The sequence below is a fragment of the Aotus nancymaae genome, unplaced genomic scaffold (genome assembly GCF_030222135.1).
Source record: "Aotus nancymaae isolate 86718 unplaced genomic scaffold, 86718_ANA_hifiasm-v0.15.2.pri h1tg000108l, whole genome shotgun sequence".
Lineage (NCBI taxonomy): Eukaryota > Metazoa > Chordata > Mammalia > Primates > Aotidae > Aotus > Aotus nancymaae.
Window position 1 is genome coordinate 36,904,024 of NW_026988523.1, and position 24,016 is coordinate 36,928,039.

The window sequence follows — 24,016 nt, forward strand, 5'->3', positions numbered from 1 at the left end:
GCTTTGTCATAAACTTTAAAGTTGTACAGTGTGATGCTTCCAGCTTTGTTCTTTCTTCTTGGGATTGCTTTGGCTATTTAGGTTCTTTTATGCTTCCACATAAATTGTAAAACTTTTTAAAATTTGTGTGAAGAATGTCATTGGTATTTTTATAGGGATTTCATTGAATCTGTAAATTGTTTTGGGGTAGTATTGTCATTCTATAATATTAATTCTTCCAATTTGTGACCATGAAACATTTTTTTTTTATTTCTTGTGTCCTTTTCAGTTTTATTCATCAGTACTTTTTAGTTTTCTTTGTATAGATCTTTTACTTATTTGGTAAATTGATTCTTACATATTTTATATTCTTTGTAGCTATTGTAAATTTAATTTCTTTCTTGATTTCTTTTTTAGATTGTTTGCTGTTGGCATATAGCAATGCTACTTTTCTAATATTTTATGTTAAGTTTTTAGGCTGTAACTTTACTGAATTCATTCATCAGCTATAACAGTAATGTTATCATTAATTATCTCCAGTAAAAACCAGGACATGTTTTGTTTTTTAATTTTTTTACTTTAATATATTTTTTAAATTTTATTTTAGGTTCTGGGGTACATACACAGGTCTGCTATATAGGTAAATTGCATGTCTCAGGGGTTTGTCATACAGATTATTTTGTCACTCAGGTGATAAGCATAGTACCCAACAGGTACTTTTTGGATCCTCAGCCTCCTCCCACCTTCCACCCTCAAGTGGACCCTGATGTCTGTTGTTTCCTTCTTCGCGTCAATATGTACTCAAAATTTAGCTCCCACTTATAAATAAGAACTGCTGGTATTTGGTTTTCTGTTCCTGTGTTAGTTTACTTACAATAATGGCCTCCAGCTCCAACCATGTTGCTGTAAAGAACATCATCTCATTCTTTCTTATGGGTGCATAATATTCCATGGTAACATGTACCACATTTTGATTTTTATCCAGTCTACTGTTGATGGACATTTAGGTTGATTCCACATCTTTGTAATTGTGACTAGTAGTGCAGTGAACATACATGTGCACATGTCTTTCTGGTAGAATGATTTATATTCCTTTTGGTATATATGCAGTAACGGGATTGCTTGTTCAAATGCTAATTCTGTTTTAAGTTCTTTGGGAAATCACGAACTGCTTTCCACAATGGCTGAACTACAGCAGAGTGTATTACATAGAAGTCAGAGACATTTGCCTCCTCCCTTTTCAAGGGACCTTAAAATTGTAATGCCTATATGAAGATGAATTGACAGAGATCAGCATCTCAGTATAGGCAGGACATCATGCCCTGCTGTCAAAGGCCAGGAATAGGGGAACAGAGGTCAGTGAGAGCAGTGTGGATTGACCATTACACTAGCTGAGGCCAGCAGCTGTGGCTTAGTTGGCTTCGCTGGTAGTAATGGAGGACAACAGTGCCTTCTGGTGAAACTCAACTTCCACAGTGATGGAATCTAAGGTTAGCAGAGGTTATGGTGCCCCTATAGTGTATCTCCAGAAATGGTGTTTGTTTGAATGCATGTAAGACATTCTCTAGGGACTTCAAGAAATATTGGTTAGAGGAAGATGTGATGCTTTTCAAGGGACTTGGTGTTCCCACATGAACCAACTGAAGGCCTAGAATTGGCAAAATTCAGAGATTAATGTTAACATAATCTCAGTTGTCCTTAGAACGTGAGATGTCCAGAGATATTTGGAAACATCAGGATTTCAGAATGGAGGTGAAGTCAATAAAAATCGTTGGTACATTTTCATTTTTGTCATATTCATTTTGTCAAAAATTCAAAGCACTGTGGAAAGAGTTTTTAATAGTTATAACTAGGAAAACATCAAGCCAGATATTTTACACAAGTAATACTAAATAGCAATAAAAACAAATGAACTATAGCAAAATGAAACAATATGGATAAATCTTAGAAATATAACATGAAGAGAGAAATACTAAAAAAATTACCTGCAACAATATGGTCTTTAACTTATAGTTAAAACTAATATAAACATATATTTAAGGAAAACATAGATACATTAATACGATAGAAAGAGGAGAGCAGCGGAATAATGAACATAAGATTTAGAATGGCTTTTTATTAGATGGAGTGAAGCAGAGGAAAAGAATGGGAGAAGCCACATAGATATAGTAGGTTATTATCTCGGGGTTAATGGGTGCTTGTAAGAATAAAAACTGACTAGAAATAGATCACATATGGAAAATGATGAGACTATGTCACAAAGCAAAAATCACAATTAATGTGATTATTTATACATAAGGTCTTTGCAGTGGGGATGCAGGTCACATATGAAACTAGCAGAGCCTTTAATAAAATGCTGGGGTTATTTTTCATCATATCTTAGGGTAGTTTGGTTGGGAATGTCGCTCTGTAAGTACAAAAATGCACTTCAGATAGAGTCACCTTAAAATCTTGTTCTATAACTTGTTTTGGTTATTCCCAATATGGTGGCAAGGATACAGCATGTGCACCAAAACATCAGCAATGCCACTTCTAGCCACACAAAAAAGGAAACAAAATATTTGGAGCAAATTGTTTATACAGAGATAGCACATTAACCATTTACAATTACTCTTGAATCAAATGGTCAGGATTGTGCCCTTGTAGCCCTGGCTAGACCATTTCTCTCTCCTCTAATTCTACAACCCTAGGAGCTGAGGGCCCTTCTGCCTTGCCATGTGTCTCCACTGTGAAAATAACATAGTGCTTGCTCAGAGACTGCCCACTCTTTTCCTAGGGAACACACAGACTCAGGCACAGGGGAGATTTGCAGACCTTTTGCACAGCCTCACATCCCCTGCAGCCCAGCCTCGTAGGAGGCAGAGTCTGGACAGAGGGATGATGTGTGGTTGGAGAGAACAGAAAAAACTGGTGCTGACTGTTTCCTGTGGGCCACTCTGGGTAAGAGGCTAGTGGTCTGATGCCAGTGATACACATAGTACATTCTCATAGTTTTCTTCATCATCTTCGTGCACCCTGCCTCTGTTGCTAGCCTGCCCGGCAGAGTCATCTAGGTGTATCTTCTTCAACTCTGAATAGAAGACTGTGAGTTCCTGGTGGGGAAAAAAACAAAAAAAAAAACAAAATGTAAGTACCTAAATACAGGTAAGGAAGGCCAGAGAGGAAAAAAAGCCAAGAAATGTGACTCACTTCATCCTTCTGATGCATCCGTGGACAATTAGCTGTTGGATAGGAGTAGCAAAGAAAAGTATTAAACTGTGGGCAATATATTCCAACTTACAACCTACACACACTGCATTCCAAGCCAGTCTTCTTGATTTGCTTGATCTCTTGACTGTTTCCTCTGCTGGATTCTCCCAAAGCCACATAGTGTAAGTACTCCCCCAAGTACAAACACTAGTAAAGACTTTCCTCTGCCCACCAAATGCTCAGAACGACTGTCATAACAATTTCCTTTTTGCTCCTCTGCTCATCATAACCCCAGAGGGTACCCACCCCCAACCCACTGCAGACTTCTATGGCTGTATTGATCCTCTCAGAGAAGGAGGCAGATATGAGTCATTTCACTTTGCACAGGGAACTTGGAAGAGGCCAGAGAGGAGACTGGCATTCTAAGGACACATGGCAATTTCCCAGGAAGCCAAAGAGTTGCCTTGGAGCATTGAGAAAATTTAGTGTGTGTGTGTGTGTGTGTGTGTGTGTGTGTTTTCTACCTTTCCAAGAGGCTCCTTATATCTCTTTTATTTGTGTAGCCAATAAGCATTTACTAAGCAATGGGCTTCTATTAGGCATTAGTTAAGTTATAAGGAGATATAGAAATGACAACTCCTGGCCAACATAGTGAAACCCTGTCTCTACTAAAAATACAAAAATTAGCTGGGCATGGTGATGCAAGCCTGTAATCCCAGCTACTCAGGAGGCTGAGGCAGGAAAATTGCTTGAACCCAGGAGGCGGAGGTTGCAATGAGCCAAGATAGCACCACTGCACTCCAGCCTGGGCGACAGAGCGAGACCCCCTCTCAAAAAAAAAAAAAAAGAAATAACAGAAACTCAGTCCATGTGATCAAGAACCTATAATTTTGAAGGGGAGAAATGGACATAGCAACAAATGTGAAAAGCATTATGGGCACCAAGATAGAAACACATATTGAACTATGTTGTTGCCATAAAAAATAAACGGCTCCTCCCAGATTAAAATATGGGAAGGGCAGTTGGCATCAGTGTGAGTTTCACTGTGGTACCTGAGCTGTGTTTTGAAATGTGAGCAAAGGTCACCAAGTGGACTAGAGGCAAGGACATTTCAGGACAAATAAGGAACATGAGCACCAAGCATAAAGATGCCAAGAGTTCAGTGTGGCTACAGGAAGGGCATTAGGCAAAGCTTGCGGGAGGGGCCGGCATGCAGAAGGCAAGGATCATGCCTTGGAATGGATGTCACTGAGGGCAGTTAATCTAGGCAATGATGTGAACGACAGGGCACCTCCAAGGGATTATGCTAGAAATAGGTTGTGGAAAGGCTGGAGGAGAACAATACTAGAAATAAACAGACCAGCTAAAAGAATGACAATTGTACACATTGATTATTCACTCGTTAAAACAATATTTTAGGGGGCCTAAAGGTTTCCAAGCGTTGGGCTGTGAATACATTAGTGAAAAAGACATAGTGTCTGTCCTCAAAGAGTTTATGGATAATGGTGGCAATGTGGAAAGGTAAGAGGAAATGGATAGATTCTACGGCTGACAACACAGGAGGCAAGCAATGCCTTGCACGTTGGACTTATATTTGAAACAACTCTGATCAAAGACCCCTTGCTGGATTTGATAACACACTGCCACCTCACCTCTATTTGCCTGAAAGGCATCTCACCTGAATTTTCTTTTGTATGCCGGATGCTCCAGATCTGAGAATAAACCGGGTTGCTATCTCCAGGATTTACTGTGAGAAGAGATATCATAGTTGGTTGTAGTCAAGAGCCCATATTCTAGACTCTCCTTCCCAATCACCAAATTTATAACCACCTTCTATCCCCAGTGTAATGCTAGGAATGTCATTTTTAAATCAGTGACAGGGCCATGGCTGTCGCTTAATCCCTCTTCCCTCCTTAGTTCCTCCCTGGAGCCTTCTGCCCCCTAGGGAGTCCTCACCATTGCTGTACATTGGCTCCAGCTCCATTAGAGCTAGTGGATCAGCGTGAATGGGCTCTTGAGGGTCTATCCTGGAAGGCTTGGACAAGGCAGGCTCCTGACACTCACTAGAACTGTAACTGTGACAGAGGGGGAGAGAAAGTGGACAAAAAATATCTGTGGGTTAAAAGAATTTCAGGGAAATCGGTATCCAGGAAGGCCTGCAGTTCAGCACGATTCAAGTAAAAATATTGTGTCTGCTTCTGCTTGGCTCTTTCGATAAAGTATCAGAAGAAGTATGGCGTAAGATGAAGCCCAGGGAAATATTACAAAACAGGACAGCCAAGGCAAGGTCAGAGGGCAAGGCAGCCTCAAGGCCTCTTTGAAAGACAAAAACTCATAGCCGATTAATTTTAAATATTATTTTTGAAGATGTAAATGCTTAAACATTGATACGCAAAGACCTCCGCATTCTTACAGAACTTAAACCTTGTCTTTTTTAAAAGGCACCTTTCAATTTCCCACCTTGTATTACAATAATCTACCTTTCCTGCAAGATGCCATGCAGGCTCTTCGAGTAAAGTGGACTTTTTCCAATTTCATTTCCTTCTGCAGTTAATATTGTGAATTGAACATTGCTAGCATTCAGTAATAATTTCCCAAATGAGTGGAGGACTGAAGAAGGAAATGAATGCATTGCAGCCCTGTGAAAGATGATGCCATCAGCACATCAGTGGTCAAGTCGCTGCTGGAACTCATTTAAGGAAGTAGATAAATTAGTATGGATAGCCAATAACACGTATTCTGTGTTTAAGCAGACACAGTGAGTATCATTCACAAATATAAGTGAAAATGACATTCACTTATATCTACTTTTTTATTTTGTAAGAATGTAAAAATGTTAATAGGAAATCCATTCAAATCTTTAAAAAATATAAAGAAGTCTTGTGCATATAAATAAATCATGAAAATGTTGACGGCACAAGAAGCAGAGGCCTCACCTAGATGTCCCAGTGGCAGAAAGTCCTCCTGCAGAACAAAGGAAGGTTGACGGTAAGTGAGCTGTGTGGATAATGAACTCTCTGTTAGAACATTCCCAGCAATCAGACTCATTCTAGATCTCAGCTGTGGCAAATCTCAGGGATTATCCAGCTCTACCCTCCTTGCTCCCCTCCTTCCTCACCCTATCTTATGTTATAGGTGAGGAAGGTGGGGTCTTGAAAGGCGTTTGCCCAGAATCACACTTATTCTGAATCATTTTTCAATCAGTAATAGGTGAATAGTAACTCTAAGTAGCTGTTACTGAGTAGGTCACAACCTGGGCCAGGTGCTTCCCCCAGACCCACTCCTTCATCCTGACTGCAGCCCTGCAAGGTGGAGACAAGGAGACTGAGGCCTAGAGGGGCCAAGGGATGCTCAAAATTGATACAGAATTCTTACACGGATATGAATCAGTGGGACTACCATGATAAGCTCTACCTTCTCTTTTTCTAACTGTGACCCCTCACTCCTGCAAATCTATTCCAGCAATACTGAACTGCAACTCTTCTGGGCATATAACTGGCTTTTCCATACCTCTTCTCCCCTTTTTCACTTGGCTAATTTCAATATTTTTTTTTCCAGAGCTTTCTCTGATGCCAACAGGCTGGATTAAGTAAACTGTCTCCATGCACATAAACCCATGTAATATTAAAATTACTTTATTGTTTTGTAATTATTTATATCTGTGTTTGCCTCCAATTCTCTCTTTCATGAGACAATGTGCTACTTGAGGCTGTAAACCTTGTCTTTTTTTTTTTTTTGTATTCCCAATGTCATGCCTAGCAGTTAAAAATATTCAACAAAGATTTGTTAAACAACTGAACAAAGTATGTACTTTGAGGACTTAAAAATAACAAATTGACAATTTTATAATAGGTGATTACCTGTTAGAAGTCTATCCTTGAAGCCCACTCTATTAGCCTTAAAAATATGACAGTTTTCATCATCACTGAAGTTTTGAATCTTTCTGGCTTGCCCCAATACAAGCCTTATCCCAGGTTCCTATCTGTGTCCTTTGCCTTTTTAAAACCTGTGGCTCTATATCGGTCTTATTGGCTTAGAGAACACAAGTCATTGCTCAAAATAAATATACCAGCCTTGACTCTCATGAAAAATAACTGAGTAACTCCCTGTTCCTCAAGGGAGTCGTCCTCCTGAGTGAAGCTACAGGGATATGATCAGGATCTGGTCCTGAATCTCCTCAGAGCAATCACAATCCACACCGGGCAATAACCAGTATCTTTCCTGTGGGTGGTTAGCTCAGGCCCAGACTGCATCTGGGAGTCAATCTATCTTCTCATTTGTAAAAGAGAAAACCGAGACCTAGACAGGTGGCTGTTTATTATACGAGCTCACTCCTTGAAGACACATGGGCCAGAACTGTGCTAAGCCATTTACCTAGGTTGTTTCATAGTACCTAAAAGGTAGATTTATTATAACCACTTCATACAATATCAAGTTGTCAAGTTTTATTACCGGATTTTCAACACAACTACATTTACTATAGAGTCAATAAACCTATCACCCCCTTTAGGAGTGATTCGCTCAGGCAAGGAGTAGGGCTCTTCACTTTAAAAAAAAAATGTAGAAGGTCTGAGCTCCTTCCTGAGAAGCCTTGTCAATGATGAGAAGGGACACTTTGCTATGAGGAGGTCCAGTAGGCAAGATTTTGAGAAGAAAAGAGCACGGACCCTCTGCTTGATGAACTATCCTAATTTCTTAGTGAGTTTGTTATTTAAAATAACACTCCCACTAACACTCTGGGATACAGTCCACCTGCGCTTCCATTCACATGGATCATTCAAAATGATGGTCAGTTTTCTTTCCTGGTGCTGTGCTGACTGACAGCCTCAACACTGAGATTCCAATGTCTTCCTCTAGTATGTTGTAGATTAGAAAATGGTATCCCAGATAAACAATGAGGGGGGAAAAAAGAAAAGTAATTTTGAAAGTAGGAGGCATGACTAGCCTTCTATAAGTAACATAGTATCACTATCAAAGATGTATACTATAAACCCTAAGTCAATCACCAGAATAACAAAACAAATAATTATTGATTCCGACAAGAAAACTTAACTATTCTAAATATATATGCACTCAACATTGCAGCATCCATATTTGTAAAACAAGTTATTCTTGCTCTACAAAAAAACCCTAGCCAGTCACAAAATAATAGTGGGAGATTTCAATATCCCACCAACAGAGTTAGACAGATCACCAAGGCAGAAAACTGACAAACTCTGGCCTTAAACTTGACACTTGACCAAATAGACCTAACACACATCTACAGAATATTCTACCCAACAACTATGGCATATACATTATTCTCACCTGCATATGGAACATATCCTAAGATCAGCCATGTGCTCAGCCATAAAGCAGGTATCAATAATTTTTTTAAATTATATCAAGTACACTCCTAGACTACAATGCAATAAAAATAGAAATAAATATCAAGAAGTTCTCTCAAAACTGCACAAATACATGGAATTAGACAACTTACTCCTGAATAACTCCTGGGTGAAGATCAAAATTTATGAAATTTAAAAAATTATTTAAAATTAATGAAAATACGGACACAACTATGGATGTCCACTATCAGTACTCCTATTCAAGACGGTACTGAAAGTCTTAGCCAGAGCAATCAGGCAAGAGAAAGAAATACAAGGCATCCAGACAGGTGATTAAGTCAAACTATCTCTTTTCACTGACTGCATGGTTCTCTACCTTGAAAACCCTAAAGACTCCCCCAAGAGTAAGGTTTCAGGACACAAAATTAAGGTACAAAAATCAGTAGCATTTCTATACACCAACAAAGTCAGGCAGAGAGTTAAATCAATGGCACAATTCCGCTTTGAATAGCCACAAAGAAAATGAAATACCTAACAAATGAAATAGCTAACAAAGGAGGTGAAAGATCTCTGTGAGAACTGAAAAACATTGCATCACGGTGGCTCACATCTGTAATCTCAGCACTTTGAGTGGCTGAGGCAGGTGGATCACCTGAGGTGAGGAGTTCTAGACCAGCTGGCCAACATGGTGAAACCCCGACTCTACTAAAACTATAAAAATTAGCTGGGTGTGGTTGTGGGCGCCTTTAATCCCAGCTCCTGAGTGGAGGCTGAGGCGAGAGACTTGCTTGAACCTGGGAGGTGGAGGATGCAGTGAGCTGAGATCGTACCATTGTACTCCAGCCTGAGTGACAGAGTGAGACTCCATCTCAAAAAAAAAAGAAAAAAAGAAAAAAAAAGTCCCAGGCAGGCACAGGGCTCATGCCTGTAATCCCAGCATTTTGGGAAGCCTAGGTGGGAGAATCCCTGGATCCCAGGAGTTCCAGATTAGCATGGGCAACATAGTGAGACCTTGTCAAATCAAAAAATGAATGAAATCAACTGAAATGAAATCAAATCAAATTAGCCCGGCATGGTCGTGCACACCTCCTGTGACTTGGGAGAATCATTTGAGCCCAGGAGGTGGAAGATGCAGTGAGGTATGACTGCACCACTGCACTCCAGCCTGTGTGGCAGAGCGAGACTGTTTCATAAAAAACAGGGTAGGTCCTAGACACCCACCTGTTTTCCTTCGGGTCCTGGCATGATGCAGCAGAGCAGCAGCGGCAGCAGGGCCCAGGATGCTGAGCAGCAGCCCCGTGACCGCCGCAGCGGTAAGGCCTGTTCTGTTCCCAGAGGTTCCTAAGTGGAGGGAGCTGTACTTAAGTTCCAGTGGCACAGGTTTTGGATATAGACAAAAACCATGTAAGTAGGGTGGGTATGTTCCAGTTTCTGATTTCTCGATTTAAATTATCTGTAGCGTCATTTGTAATTTTCAAAACTATGGCAGATGAAAGGTATTTGCCAGCATCTAAGATTAAAATGTATTTCCTTTCCCTCTCCCATATAAAATCAGTACCAATCTCCAGAAGTCCCAAGCCTTGGTGTGCATGTTCAAAACCTCCTTGGACAATCTAATTTGTGCTAATTTGGACAGTCTGTCAGAGGACTGTTTTATTTACCATAACAGAGACCTCTAGCCCAGGTACATCGAGTGTCACTGCCTCACTGCGCTGGGCCCCCAAGCCATTGGCAGCCTCACAGGAGTAGTTTCCAGAGTGTTCTGTAGTCAGAGAGGTTGAAGGAGGCACCTCCTACAGAGGGGGCTAAGCTGCTTCCCAGGGTGACATCCTCGTGATGAAACCAGTACAAGATTGGGGAGGAGCCTGCCAGGGCCTCACAGTGAAGCTCCAGCATGTCCCCCACTTCAGCCTGGGCCCCAGGAGCCCTGAGAGTAAGGACAGGGAAAGACACTGGAACTGAGGGAGGAAAAATAATTCACTGGCAGTTTTACTTAGGTAGGTATACAAGAGAACTTAGCAAAGGAATATGCAGCGCAGCTGAGTCATAGGGACGTGCACCTGAATTCGGGAGAACCTGGGCTTGAATCCTGTCTCCTTTATTAGCTCTATAAGCTTGATTTTTTAAAGAACTTTTTAATTTCTCTAAGTTTTAGTTTAGTCCTCTGTAAAACTGAGCTAATGATATATCATATTTCAAACTATTGTAATGAGAATCATATTGTATGCAAAGTACTATAAAAATTGGTTATTATTATTGATATAAATATAACTAACATTAAGGCTTCCAAACATTCCTACACCTGAATCTTAGCTCTAAGACAGGCTTCCACACCTATCTAAAGCAGGACCCATTCTTCTCTACAAAATCACCTTGCTTTATTTTTCTAGATAGCATTTAGCACTACCCAACATCTGTCTGTCTATCTATCTATCTATCTATCTATCTATCTATCTGTCTATCTTCTATCATCATTGTTCTATATGATTCCCCCAATAGGATGGAGACTTACCTGTTTATTTGTTATTCGTAGCTGCTGGAACTTTGCCTGGCATGTAAAATTTATGCTCAATAATTGGTGATTGAATGGAAAACTGAACTGAACCAAACTGTCACAAAAATATACAGATATACCTCTAGCAACAATGATTTCCATTTTAATGGACTATTATAGAAATGGCACAGTGGGAAGAATAGAAACCCCTTAATATGGCGTGTGAACTGTAAGACTGCTGGTTCTGCAAACTTGTGAGGAAAACTGGATGAACTAATCTGTGTGTCGTGCTTTAGATATAAGCTGTGTGCTTTATTGGCAAGGGTAGCTTGCTAAGGATCTTAAGCTCTGCTTTGCATCAGAGATGGGCTAAAGGGAATGAGTGTGAACGTGGAAACTATTCATTGAATGGCAATGATTAAACTTGAAAATGAGCCATCTGCTGGCTGCAAGAAAGATGGCACCAGCTGCCTCATCAGGGTAGAGATGCCAAGTCCTGATATTGGAAGTGTAGAGTTCCTGCTAAACTGAAACTGATGGTTTGAATTTGTCCCTTCTGTATATCCTCTGCAATATGAAATGACCTGGGCAGGATGCAGAGGGCCTCGGGGGTAAGTCTTTTACAGGGTGCTTTGTGATCTCAGTGTGCCTTTCACCCATGTCTCTGGATGTTCATATCCTGGGAAGAGAGATTTCCAAACCATTGCATGCCTTCCTCTAGGGCTCATGAAACCTCTGGTTCTATATGGATATTCCCCTAAAATCAGAGAAATCTAAGACTGAAAAAGACCATGGTTATTGTCAACTAAGTGGTCTCCGAGATAGGCTGTAAGACACTCCATTGAAGTGTCAAGAAAATATGAGAATGTTTAAGAGTATTTCATTTTGAGCTTGGAATTTAAAAAGATATTCAGCTTTACTAATATTCATGGTGGTGCTCTTGCTCAGGTAGATGTCACACTGTGTTTTAAGATAGGACAGCGTTTCTTATGAAGGCAGGCCACCCAGGCTCACAGGGCGGGACAGCAGTGCATTTGCTTAACTCTCAGCATATAAAGTATAATGCCCTTTTAATTGGCTACTTGTGTGTTTTTATAGATTATTTTAATTTAAATCATAAAATATATATTTTTTTAATTTTTTTTTTTTTTTTGAGGCGGGATCTCACTCTGTTGCCCAGCCTGCAGTGCAGTGGTGCAATCATGACTCACTGAAGCCTTGACTTCCTGGGCTCAAATGATCCTGCTGGCTCAGCCTCCAGAGTAGCCAGAATTACAGGAGCACACCACCACACCTTGCTAATTTTTGTATTTTTAGTAAAGGGTTTGGCTGTATTACCCAGGCTGGTCTCAAACTCCTGGGCTCAAGCAATCCTTCCTTGGCCTCCCTGTGATTACAGGCATGAGCCACTGTGCCTGGCCAAATCATAAAATCTTTACAATGTTTTGTAATGAGATTGGGGAGTGACCTCAAACCTTTTAGTATCACGTGAAAGTTCAATTATTTTGTGGCAAAGGTCTAAAAAGAGGAATTAAATGTAAAGGTAAGTTATGTGTTTTTCCATGAAGAAAAATTAGTATTTAATTTTTGTTGACTTTTTGATGATTAGTGGCTATTGACAATGTTAATACTTAGCAGACACTTTAAAAAGTGACTTTTAACAGTACTCATATTGTTAATGCTTTCTAAACTCGTGCTATGGAGATAATATTTTGGAAAATAGTTGTTTAAAAATATTTACATTTCTATGTGGTCTTATTACTAGAAATGAAGTATACCAACTTTAAAAATTTATATCTGCACCTTTAAAAATCTGTGGAAAAAGAACATGGCAACTAGTTTATAACTCTTCCAAAGCTAAAACACATTGGATAGAAATTCAGCATGCAGTGGCTGGGCGTGGTGGGTCACGCCTGTAGTCCTAGCACTTTGGGAGGCTGAGGCAGGCAGATTACTTGAGCTCAAAAGTTCGACGCCAGCCTGGGAAACGTGACAAAACTCTGTCTCTACTACAAATACGAAAAGGAAAGCAGGGCATGGTGGGATGCCTCTGTAATCCCAGCTACTCGGGAGGCTGAGGCAGGAGAATTGCTCAAACCTGAGAGGTGGAGGTTGCAATGAGCTCAGATCATGCCACTGCACTCCAGCCTGGGCAATAAAGTAAGACTCCGTTTGAAAAAACAAAACAAAAACAACAACAACAACAACAACAAAAAGGAAATTCAACATGCAGCACTTCCCACTTAAGTTTACAAGAACAATTAATGAACATCAACAAAAATATAAACTTATTAACCAAATTTCAATGAAAATCTTTGCATAATTAGACTATGGGATTGAAAAATGAGTAACATGGACTTGAAAGAGCAGCAGTGATGATCTGCTTCCACTTGAATCTAGATATATTGGTAAGATAAAGCTTTAAGCAATAACAGACACTAAAACTAATAGGAATAAGACCAAACTCAGAATCAAACCTCAAATAACTGTACCGCCATAAGTAAACTTAAGATTTTTTAAATAAATGAAGCATAATCAATCATAATAATTTTAGTCAAATATTCTAAATCAAAGATTTAAAAATAATGTTTATTTCATTCTTATTTAATCTTTCTTTCTTTTTTTTTTTTTTGACATGATCTCACTCTGTTGCCCAGGCTGGAGAGCAGTGGGGCAATCTTGGCTCATTGCAGCCTCAACCTCTTGGATTCAAGCGATCCTCCCACCTCAGCCTCCCACGTGCCTAAGACTACAGGCACATGCTACCATGCCCAACTGAGTTTTGTATTTTTTGCAGAGACAGGGGTTTCTCCATGTTTCCCAGGCTGGTCTCAAATTCCTAAGCTCAAGAGATCTGCCCACCTCGGCCTCCCAAAGTGCTGGGATTACGGGCATGAGCCACTGCACCCAGCCCCTTATTTGATTTCTATTTTTCTGTTTTGCAATGTGCCTGTTAAGTTAATATAGTAGTACATGTATATAATTAATACACAAATATATGTGTATTAATATATACATAGGTGGGGTGCGTGTTAAACACTTTTGACAGAGAGTGATGTGGGATCAAGAATTTTTGTACCTCCATGATTTGCTGGCTCAGTTACTTTATAAGGGAGGAAAATAAGCACAAGACTAGTAAGAAGACTTACTCAAGGTTATACAAATGATATTTTCTTTCTTTTTCTTTTTTTTTTTTTTTTTGAGACGGAGTTTCACTCTTGTTACCCAGGCTGGAGTGCAATGGCGTGATCTCAGCTCACCGCAACCTCTACCTCCTGGGTTCAGGAAGTTCTCCTGTCTCAGCCTCCCGAGTACCTGGGATTACAGGCACGCGCCACCATGCCCAGCTAATTTTTTTGTATTTTTAGTAGAGATGGGGTTTCACCATGCTGACCAGGATGGTCTCGATCTCTTGACCTCATGATCCACCCGCCTCAGCCTCCCAAAGCGCTGGGATTACAGGCGTGAGCCACCGCGCCCAGCCCAAATGATATTTTCTTGTTCAAGACTGGAGTCTCTGTTTCAGCACACTGGCTGATATTCCCAGGTTTTAATACCTCCTTAAATCATTACCCAAGTTTGACCTACAGGAAAGATTATTATCAACCAAAATGTCATATGTGTTTTAATAATTTGGAATCATTGAAGAACAAGAGTCCATGGCAAAATCCAGAGAATGTAGGGGTTTGGGTTACTGGGAATGATTGCCGTATCTCTTTTATTTTGTCACCTTCTCCTAGGTCCCAATGCCCTCTCCTATCCTCCAAATGCTGAGCACTTTGGGATAACCATGTCTTGGGCTGGAGGTGCTCTCCTAAGTGGTTGGGCATATTGCTCATTGCTCTTAGGGGCTGGACATGGGAATTATGAGATGCTCCGGTGCCTCTGCTGAAGGAAAATTTTGTTAGGGGATACTGAAAACATAAGATTAAATGAGGCCCAATCAGAGGGCATTTGGAGAAAGTGAGAAGGTTAGTTAGGTCATTGGAATCTGGAGGCCATGAAAGAGGCCTGCTGCTGTGATCCCTGTGGGTGTCCATAAGGAGAGACACTTTAATGATCCAGGGAGCCAAGTGGAAACTTAGATCGAGATAGGGGCAGAAAACTGTGGCAAGGAATGATCTGGTCATTTGTTCCTGGGCAAAGGAATTCAGAAATAAAGGCTTTCTGTGCCATTTTCCTTTGTCAGTAATTGCTGACCCATCACATATTTGGTATTCTGGAAAGCCTTTGTGCCTCCACCAGAAGAAAAATGAATGGGGTATATGGATGTCTATTGATGACAATTACAGAGGAGTTTAAAAAAAAAAGGAGGCCGGGCGTGGTGGCTCACGCCTGTAATCCCAGCACTTTGGGAGGCCGAGGCAGGTGGATCACGAGGTCAAGAGATCGAGACCATCCTGGTCAACATGGTGAAACCCCGTCTCTACTAAAAATACAAAAAAAAAAAAAAAAATTAGCTGGGCATGGTGGTGCGTGCCTGTAATCCCAGCTACTCAGGAGGCTGAGGCAGAATTGCCTGAACCCAGGAGGCGGAGGTTGCGGTGAGCCGAGATCACGCCATTGCACTCCAGCCTGGGTAACAAGAGTGAAACTCCGTCTCAAAAAAAAAAAAAGGAATGGTCTAAGTTACTAAATGCATAGTCACAAGGAAGAATCGCAGAACTCCCAGGCAGAGTTAGAAAAGCATGGGAAGTCTATTGGGATATCAATCAGTAAATAGCCCAGTGGAGCTGTTTGTGAGAAGACATGGTCTGTTGTATTGGCTGTTAACTGCTGTGGATATATCTTGCTTACCTGTGACGCTGAGACTCACTCTGTGACTGCGCTGGGCCCCCAGGCCATTATCAGCATCACAGGAGTAGTTTCCAGAATGTTCTGCTGTAAGAGAGAGGTTGAAGGAGGCTCCTCCTCCAGAGAGGGCTGAGCTGTTCCCCAGGGTGACATCCTCGTGATAAAATTGGTACAGGATTGGGGGAGAGCCTCTCGGGGCCTCACAGTGAAGCTCTAGCAGGTCCCCCACCGCAGCCTGGGGCCCGGGAGTGCTGAGGGTGAGGACAGGGCGAGACACTGGAACTGAGGGAGACGAAAGGGCTGTCAGAGGATTCTGATGATGTGACAGATGCACAACCTCTCTCAAGGAACCTAGCAATAGACACATCCCTTGTCCCTTGATCATTGTTTCCCACTGATCACATTTTTGTCATCTAAAAATTCAGAAGCATTTCCCCAAAACAGTGATAAGTAATCCTGGGTAATTTGTTTTCATGACCACTCAGTCTTCCCCACAAGAAGTAAGATGCTTCAACTTATTTCGCTATCTTTTCATCTCTCTCTCTCTCTGTCTCTCTCTCTCTCCCTCCCTCTCTCTCTCCCTCTCTCTCTCTCTCTCTCCCCCACCTCCCTCCGTCCCTATTCTAGGAGATCCTAGTGGTTGACAAAGAACCTAAACCCTGGCTTGCAACTTGAGGCTGTGTAAAAGGAATCAGAACTTACTCCTCACGGTGACTCGAATCCGTGTGCTGAGGATGGGGCCGTGAACGTTGTCAGCTGCACAGTAGTATCTCCCTGCATCTCTCTCCTTCACGGTGAGGACCTGCAGCTCTGCCAACAGGGAACGCTGGGTCTTTCTACCCAGGCTTCTTACTGTTCCTTCTCTGTGCCAGGAGAATGTGACATTCCCTGAACCTTGGGCTACTGAGCAAATAAGGACCATATTTTCTCCTTCAATCAGCTGCCCTCCGGTGGGCTGGATCTCTAGATTCACATTAGACACAGGGACTCCTGGGAGAACACAAGATGACATGTGAGGGTCCTGATGGCAGGGACCTCAAGGATAAGGGGAAGGCTAGAGGTGCCATGAATAGCCGATAGCAGCAGGTGCCGCAGGCAGACACCCTAAGTAAGAAATAAGAAATTGTGTATACTATTATAAAGGAAACATCATCCCTCTCACTCCCACAATTCCCATCCTTGGGAAATGTGGACACCAAGTCCATAATCTCCGTAAACCCAATGTTTCCTGATCACATTTTATACATATTTATCTCTAAGGAATATTTGATGCACCAGTGAACCACAAAGTAAAAGAGAACACCAGAGATCTATTTTGAAGATCAAAATAGAATCCAAACCCTTCTCCTATTCTTCAAGACGTCTCTAGATTTACATGCATGTCTCCATATCTTTGTCTATTTCAGTCCATATTCATCTTCCCTTTTTCTGACTATTTTGTTATGAATTTAGGTCACCCAATGGAAGCACCACAGGGGCCCCTTAAAACTGCATATGTTCAGCTGTGCTTCTAGTTGTCTGTTGGTTCATGAGAGAACCGATATTGTGCATCTCTGTAACCCCATAGGGTTGGGCACTCAGTAACTGATCAATAACTATTACCTGACTCAAGTGGAATAAAATGTGCTAGGGCTGTTAGACCAATGTTGAGTTTATTAAAGAGAGAATGATACCAGAATGGCTGGACACTTCTCTCTGTTATGTCCACCATCCCAGGGGTGCAGGAGATGTCACTGGTCTGCTCTCCTCTCCCCAGCTCTGACTCTGGAAGAGCAGCCCCTTGGATACTCACTCTGTACATGTATCTGAGATCTCAGGCTCCTTTTTTTGACGCTGTGAGACACTGTCTCTGCCTCACACCAGTAAGATCCCGAGTCTTCTGTCCACATGGCAGGGATCTGGAGCTTGGGGGACCTGCTCCAGCCTGATCCCAGGGTCTGGCTGTCTCTGAAGAAGGAGAACTGGAGCTGAACATTTGGCTTCTGTGGGGAGAGCTGGGTCTCACAGGTCAGGGTCATGGTACTCCCTTCTATGGGTGTGGAAGAGCTGGCTCTCAGCACAGGATGTGGAAACAGTTCTAATGAAAAGAAAAAACATAGTCCCCAGGGTGGTGAGGCTCAGAGTTCCTGGAGAGATGCACCTGTGTTCTCAGCACCAGCCACCCAGAGATAGAGAAGCATGAAGAAACCATCTCCCTCCCATGGCTGGGCCATAAGAAGCACTTCATGAAATTCCCACTGAGAAACACCTTCCCTTTATCCTCAGTTTCCCTACCAAACCCAATAATCCACAGAAATCTAACCATTACCTTGAACTTGGATATTTAGGTATTTTGAGGTTTGTTTATATCTTACTGTGAGAAGCATCCTATAAGCAGTACAGTGATATTTGCTATTGTCCCTGGAGACCGAATTCAATTTGATGGAGTCTAAATTATAACTACTAGGAAGCTGTTTTCCATCCTTGTAGTAAACCTTGTTATAGGCATTTTTGTCATTTTTCCCCTGACATCTCAGAGTGACATCATCTCCTTCAAAGACCGGATGTGAAGCCTGCAGGATCAGCCAGTCTGCAAAGAGCACAGGAGCACAGTCAGTTTATCCACTGCTGCTTCTGCCTTCACTCTCATTTCTGCCCATGAGGCAAGAACCACAGTTCTATACACACTTGCGAATGGTTCCCACTCACATTGCCACATGACCCCAACACTTGATTCTTCCTTGCCCTAGGAGAGTGAACAAGTTCCCAGAAAACATCCTTGAGAAATCCTCACACATCTTTACACAAAAGAGGAATCCCAGACCTGAACCCCTTTTTGCCTGATGGCCCCTGGGTCACCTACACTCCCTTGGAGGAAGGAGATGGATAGACAATCCAGCATTATGCCGCTCCCCTATCTCCTTATTTTCCCCACTGGGTTCAGCACATCAAACATCCCCATGTCTGCTTACAACTCTGCCTGTGCTCTCTGCGTTAACCCAGCCCTCAGATACTCTGCCTGGTGGCTTGACTTTAGACTTCCCCTTCCTTTCCTCACCAGATGAAAATTCCACATGCACAGCGTCACTGAGGGAGGATCCTTGGGTCTTGCACTGGTAATTTCCAGACTCTGTAATTTGGATCTCATTATGTTTTGCTCTCCACAAATTCTTATCACGATACCAAAGTGTATTTCCCTGGGCTAGGGAATGGGATTCCCTGCATATGAGAGTCACTTTTTCTCCTTTGAAGGTTGTGGACCATGGAGGTTTGAGGAGAAGTACAGCTTTTGGAGCTACCCCTGAACAGGAAATAGAAAGATGGAGGCAGGAGAAGGTAAATGGGAGGTGGAAACAGAACAGGCCGACCCCAGCCTACAGTCAGGAGTTTTCCTGGACTAATTTCCAGTTGGGACCAGGGTGGAAAATGGAGCAGAAATAACCTGGGGAATGCCTCGGAAAGAATCTGTTCTTCCTCACCTTTTTCCTGGAGGTGGGCAAAAGGGTATTACAGGGGAGAGGTCTCAGGCTCTTGGCATAGCCTCAGAAAAGCTCAGGAGATGTGATTTGCTATTGGGCAAACAGCGTGAAGGCCTCCGAAGGTGACTGATTCTGAAATTCTCTTGTCCTATACATTTCTGTCAAGATAAAGGTGAACGTGGGATGTATATACCTGAGAAGTAGTTTCTAGACTCCAGAAAATCACTTCTTCCTTGTTAACATTTAATGAATAAGATTTTTTCACTTGTGTTACTTTTATACCTTTCTCAGTTTGAGAGTCTATGGGGAACGCAACCTTACTCTCCATCTAAGTTGGACACGGTAAACAATGGAGGGATATAAAGAATTTAAATGGAGGCAGATGGGCTGCTTGAGAAGTTAGACTTGTGTGTGGAATTGCAACTGACTGACAGGCATGGAAGTGAGGCGTGGCAGCGGCATGAGCTCTTTTTGGAGATTTATAAGGATTCTGCTGTAGCATCTTCCTGCGAGAACGGGAGCTATTTCTGTGTCCTTTGATAGCAGCACTAACTTGGGCATACAGAGGGAGAGGTATTAGGGAATACAGAGATCAGATATGAGATTCCTTCATCATCAGCCTCTTGCCTTTGCCCTTTGTTCTGCAAATGTTTCCTTCCCCTCTACTCTGAGGAATCCTGATAATGTGGGGGATTAAAAAAAAAAAACTGGAGACTGAAAAAGTCGGAGGAAACTCCGTTCACCCAATATAGTAGCAGATTGACCCCAGAGCAGCAGCACTGCTGATGTGATGCATTCCTGCAAGGGTTGGGACAGGCTGTGTGGGCTGAGGGGACCAATACCCAGAGACCAGAGGGGTATGAGAGGGAAGGAGAGGGGCAGAGAGAAGGAGAAACTTACCTGATTGTTCTCTTCCAGGAGCTGTGACGGAGCAGAAAATGAAAGATTAGCATGAAGTAATGTTTTTCAAATATTTTCAATCAGACACTCTCTGAAACATTTTCTAACAACCCACCCACAACCGCTTCTTTTGTTTTTCCTTATCACTTCTTTGCTCCCTTTGTTATATCACCCTGAGTCCCTAAACAACAAAAAATAGCCTATAATTTATTTTACAAACGTGATGGCTGTATCCAAGGGCTGACTCCTCTCTGCTATCACTTACCTGGCCGCGGCATCCTTCATTCCCTCCCTCTCTCCTCTGAGGGCAGAGGCAGGCAAAGACTGAAATGGTTTATCCTCCCTTTGTTCCTTGGGCTTCCTATTGTTCCTCTCCCTTTTTCAATCTCCGATTAAATTTTGGCTTAAAACTTCTAGAAAAGAGTGATGTTTCTCAGTAGACCTTCCTTCATATGCCTAGGTTTTAGAGGTAACTGTTTATCTGAAAAATTATTTAGTTTGAGGCTTAAGAGGGAGGGAGGGATATAGAGTCATGGTTTGGCAGAAGAAAAAATCCAAGTTTCCTCTGAGATGAAAAAAAGCAGTGGGTGAGAAGCCAAGGGCAGCATATCTGGCTTACTCTGACAGTCGCATTTGGAGCCTCTTGGTTGTCCTGGGAACCCAGCTCTGCTCACTTCCCATCCCTTGCTATCTGTCTCTGAACCCCAAGTAGAAGCAGAGATAGAAGCTCCTTGGCTTTTTCCCTGGCCAGCTTTAGGAACTGAGGCCGTGGTCCCCAGTCTAGCCCATCTACTTACTCAAGATCAGCAGCAGCAGCCACAGAAGCATGGGTACCGGCCAGGTAGAGGGCAGGACAAGTCTGCCTCACCAAAAGCCTGACTTATCTCCAGGAGAGCGGGCAGGAAGCTGCTAACAGATGAGACCTTCGAGAATTAGAAAAGGGAAGAACTTAGTATCATATCTTGCTTTGGGCTCTAAAAATGTGAATGTGGCTACTTCCCTAAATGCTCTTTGTATCTCAGTCGTGACAGCGATGATACATTTTCAGAAGTTTCAGTCATCTTCTAACAGTTCTGATCTCTCAGGAATGACGTCTCCAAGGCTGTGCCTAGGTTCTCTAGAAATGTCAAGTTGTGGATTCGTTAGTATTCAAATAACTCTTTCTTCAGTTTTCATATGGGAAACCCCTTCACTGCCTTGTCTTCACACAGCCTTTATTTCTGCATGCAGCTCCTAATGCAGGCAAGCTTAATGGGCGTGGTGTGAGTCACACAGTCAAGACATCAAAGCATATGTGTTTTTTCCCAGCCCTCCTTAAAATAGTAGATGCTTAGTGTCAACATTAACCTTGTGCTGGGAGTTTCCTCACAATTGAATTTAAGTTCAAAGGTTCTGAGTCCACCGGCATCCACTGGCACCAAATGACTGGCATTCTGCTGAAACTAAAAAATGAATTTCTTTATCTGCTTTTCTTTCTTTATATGTAAGTGGATCTCTGTTAGGGTCTGTAGAGACATTAAATACGGTTCTGAGAGTGTAAGTCTGCTTAGTATTACTGCTCTAGAGTTGGAGGTTGGCTTTCTAGAATTCAGTGACCATGGGGCTTGTGCTGTGATAATCTTTTATCCCTTATTAATCCTTTGAACTTATTAAAACTGTGGCTCATGAGAGTCTTGGCATTGAACCAATCTCCAACGTTCTGAAAGAAATGATTCAATTCAGCCGTGAGACAGTACAGACAGCAATTGCTAAAACAATCTTAGCTTCATCCAGACATTGAAAACTTACACTTAGTTGAGATTATGCAGAATATAAGAAGTTGGGTGTCAGAAGTTACTTTAAATTCTTAAAGATAATTTGATTTAAGGCTTTAGTTTATTTGGATTTTACTGTGTCTGGAATTTTTCCTACAAAAGGATTTCATCTTTGAACATCCATTTCTCCCAGGGATATTAAAAAGGGGGAAAAAATGTTTGTGGTAAAACTTGTGGCAACTGAACATTGTTACAATTTTCCTATTGGAGGATCTCTTTGTTTAATCTTACTGAAGAACCTTGGAACTGCTTATCAAACTTAATTTAGCATGAAAAACGTATAGCCAGATTCTAGCCTTGGATTCTAATTGACATTTGTGTTTATAGCTAACATTTTTCTGAATTTTCTTGAAAAATTCTATACCACTGCCCACCAGTGGTCCCTAGAGGAAACCCACAAGAGAAGGGTTGGTCCTGGGGAGCAGCTTCGTGAGCATGGTTGACAACTCTCAGAAATTCTGATAGCTACTGTTGGCAATATGAAAAGAAATGAGACAGGATCCTTAAAAAAAAAAGAAAGTATCAAGTTTTTCTGGAGTGTTAGATATGATAAAGGTGTGTAAACAAATTTCTATGTGAAAACCAAATATGAAATAAGTACATTATTAAACAAGGTGTTTACTTAAGTTTGCTATCAAACATGATATAAATGTTTGTCAAAGAAAGGGTTCCACATGAGTGGAGAGGCAAAAGAAAGTCATAGACATTCCATGGCCAGATATGGTAGAGATCTAACCTCACTTGTACTTCATCCTAGAATGAGACATTCCATCTTTATGACCCTAACAACATTTGAAAGCTTAACACTCAACAAAATAAAATAGAATAAAATTGCCAGGCGCGTTGGCTCAGGCCTGTAATCCCAGCACTTTGGGAGGCCGAGGCTGGTGGATCACGAGGTCAAGAGATCGAGACCATCCTGGTCAACATGGTGAAACCCCGTCTCTACTAAAAATACAAAAAATTAGCTGGGCATGGTGGTGCGTGCCTGTAATCCCAGCTACTCAGGGGGCTGAGGCAGGAGAATTGCCTGAACCCAGGAGGCGGAGGTTGCGGTGAGCCGAGATCGCGCCATTGCACTCCAGCCTGGGTGACAAGAGTGAAACTCCGTCTCAAAAAAAAAAAAAAAAAAAAAAAAAAAATAGAATAAAATTCTCTCTCTCCCCCACTTCACCTCCCTCTTATTTTCCTCTCCCTTTATAGTGACCTTTTTGATTCAGACAGCTGGCCATTGTTTTCTATTGATGAGCTAAAATACGATATGAAAGACACACACAGATGGGACCAAAAAGCAGAATGCACACACAGAGCCCAAGTGCAAAGGCACTGCAGCTTTGTGCTTTACTGACTACAAAACTCTTGAAAAGACTTGGAAGTAGCTAAGTTCTGCGTTAGGGTCAAATGTCCCTTGGGAATCAAAATGGTGGACAAAATACATCTGACCTCAAGCACACTAAAAGTGGGCATAGAATGGTTAAAAAGCAAAACCTTGAACATCAACATATGTGAAATTAGATTTAGTTTTATTACACACAACATGGAGGCACTTGACAGCTTTGTGCAGTGGTAGGATTATTTTCAGGCTTTTTTCAGAGCATTCGATTTTCACTTCATTAAATAGATTTCTCTCCTTACTGTAGAGCCTAGACCAAAATAGCCAACGTTCACTGAACATTGTCATTCATGTGTCTACTGGCACCTCCACATTAACATACCCAAAATTGAAATAATCTTTTTTTTTTTTTTAACTATCTGTACTCCCTCAGATGTCCCCATCACCATTCACTCAGGTGCTTAAGCCAGAAACCTGAAAATTCTGTTTGATTCTTTTCTACTATCATTCCCAGCTTTGCTGTTTGATAAAATTACTCTTGACTCCTCTTGCTTCTCTTTTTATTGTCATGGACCTAGTCCAATCTCTCACCACCAGTCTATTATTTTTTAAGGCTGTTTTCCACATGTAATATGTATGTACAGCATAGTACATATAACAAAAGCATTTAGCTTAACAAATTATTGTAAAGCAATCACCCATATAATCACCACCCAGATCATAAAATA

At 41.7% G+C, this 24,016-nt stretch overlaps 1 protein-coding gene across 5 annotated transcripts; it reads right to left on the reverse strand.

Annotated features, from left to right (window-relative positions):
• Window positions 1–1,798: 1,798 nt before the first annotated feature.
• On the reverse strand, window positions 1,799–21,244 carry LOC105715415 (Fc receptor-like protein 3). Of its 5 annotated transcripts, none has more exons than XM_021667389.2 (13): window positions 20,939–21,242; window positions 20,142–20,162; window positions 18,821–19,063; window positions 18,092–18,352; window positions 17,576–17,860; window positions 16,486–16,773; window positions 15,787–15,867; window positions 9,717–9,836; window positions 6,105–6,132; window positions 5,125–5,243; window positions 4,847–4,915; window positions 3,169–3,200; window positions 1,799–3,071 (listed from the first exon to the last, which is right to left on the reverse strand). In XM_021667389.2, the coding sequence occupies exons 1-13, from the start codon at window positions 20,967–20,969 to the stop codon at window positions 2,928–2,930; spliced, it is 1,722 nt and encodes a 573-aa protein (XP_021523064.2). In that variant the 5' UTR covers window positions 20,970–21,242; the 3' UTR covers window positions 1,799–2,927. The 5 variants fall into 5 exon arrangements, 4 of the variants coding, with proteins under 4 accessions (XP_021523064.2, XP_012305189.2, XP_012305187.2 ...); XM_012449766.2 differs by having other exon boundaries at window positions 15,787–15,870; XM_012449764.2 differs by having other exon boundaries at window positions 15,787–16,065.
• Window positions 21,245–24,016: the final 2,772 nt, after the last annotated feature.

Coding starts and splice junctions, on each gene's coding strand:
- LOC105715415 (XM_012449764.2), bottom strand. CDS start 20,969: ATGCTTCTGTGGCTGCTGCTGCTGATCTTGA. Junction 20,163..20,938: donor GCTGCTGCTGCTGATCTTGA/GTAAGTAGATGG, acceptor GCTCCGTCACAG/CTCCTGGAAGAGAACAATCA. Junction 16,774..17,575: donor ATCTCAGATACATGTACAGA/GTGAGTATCCAA, acceptor GTGTTCTCCCAG/GAGTCCCTGTGTCTAATGTG.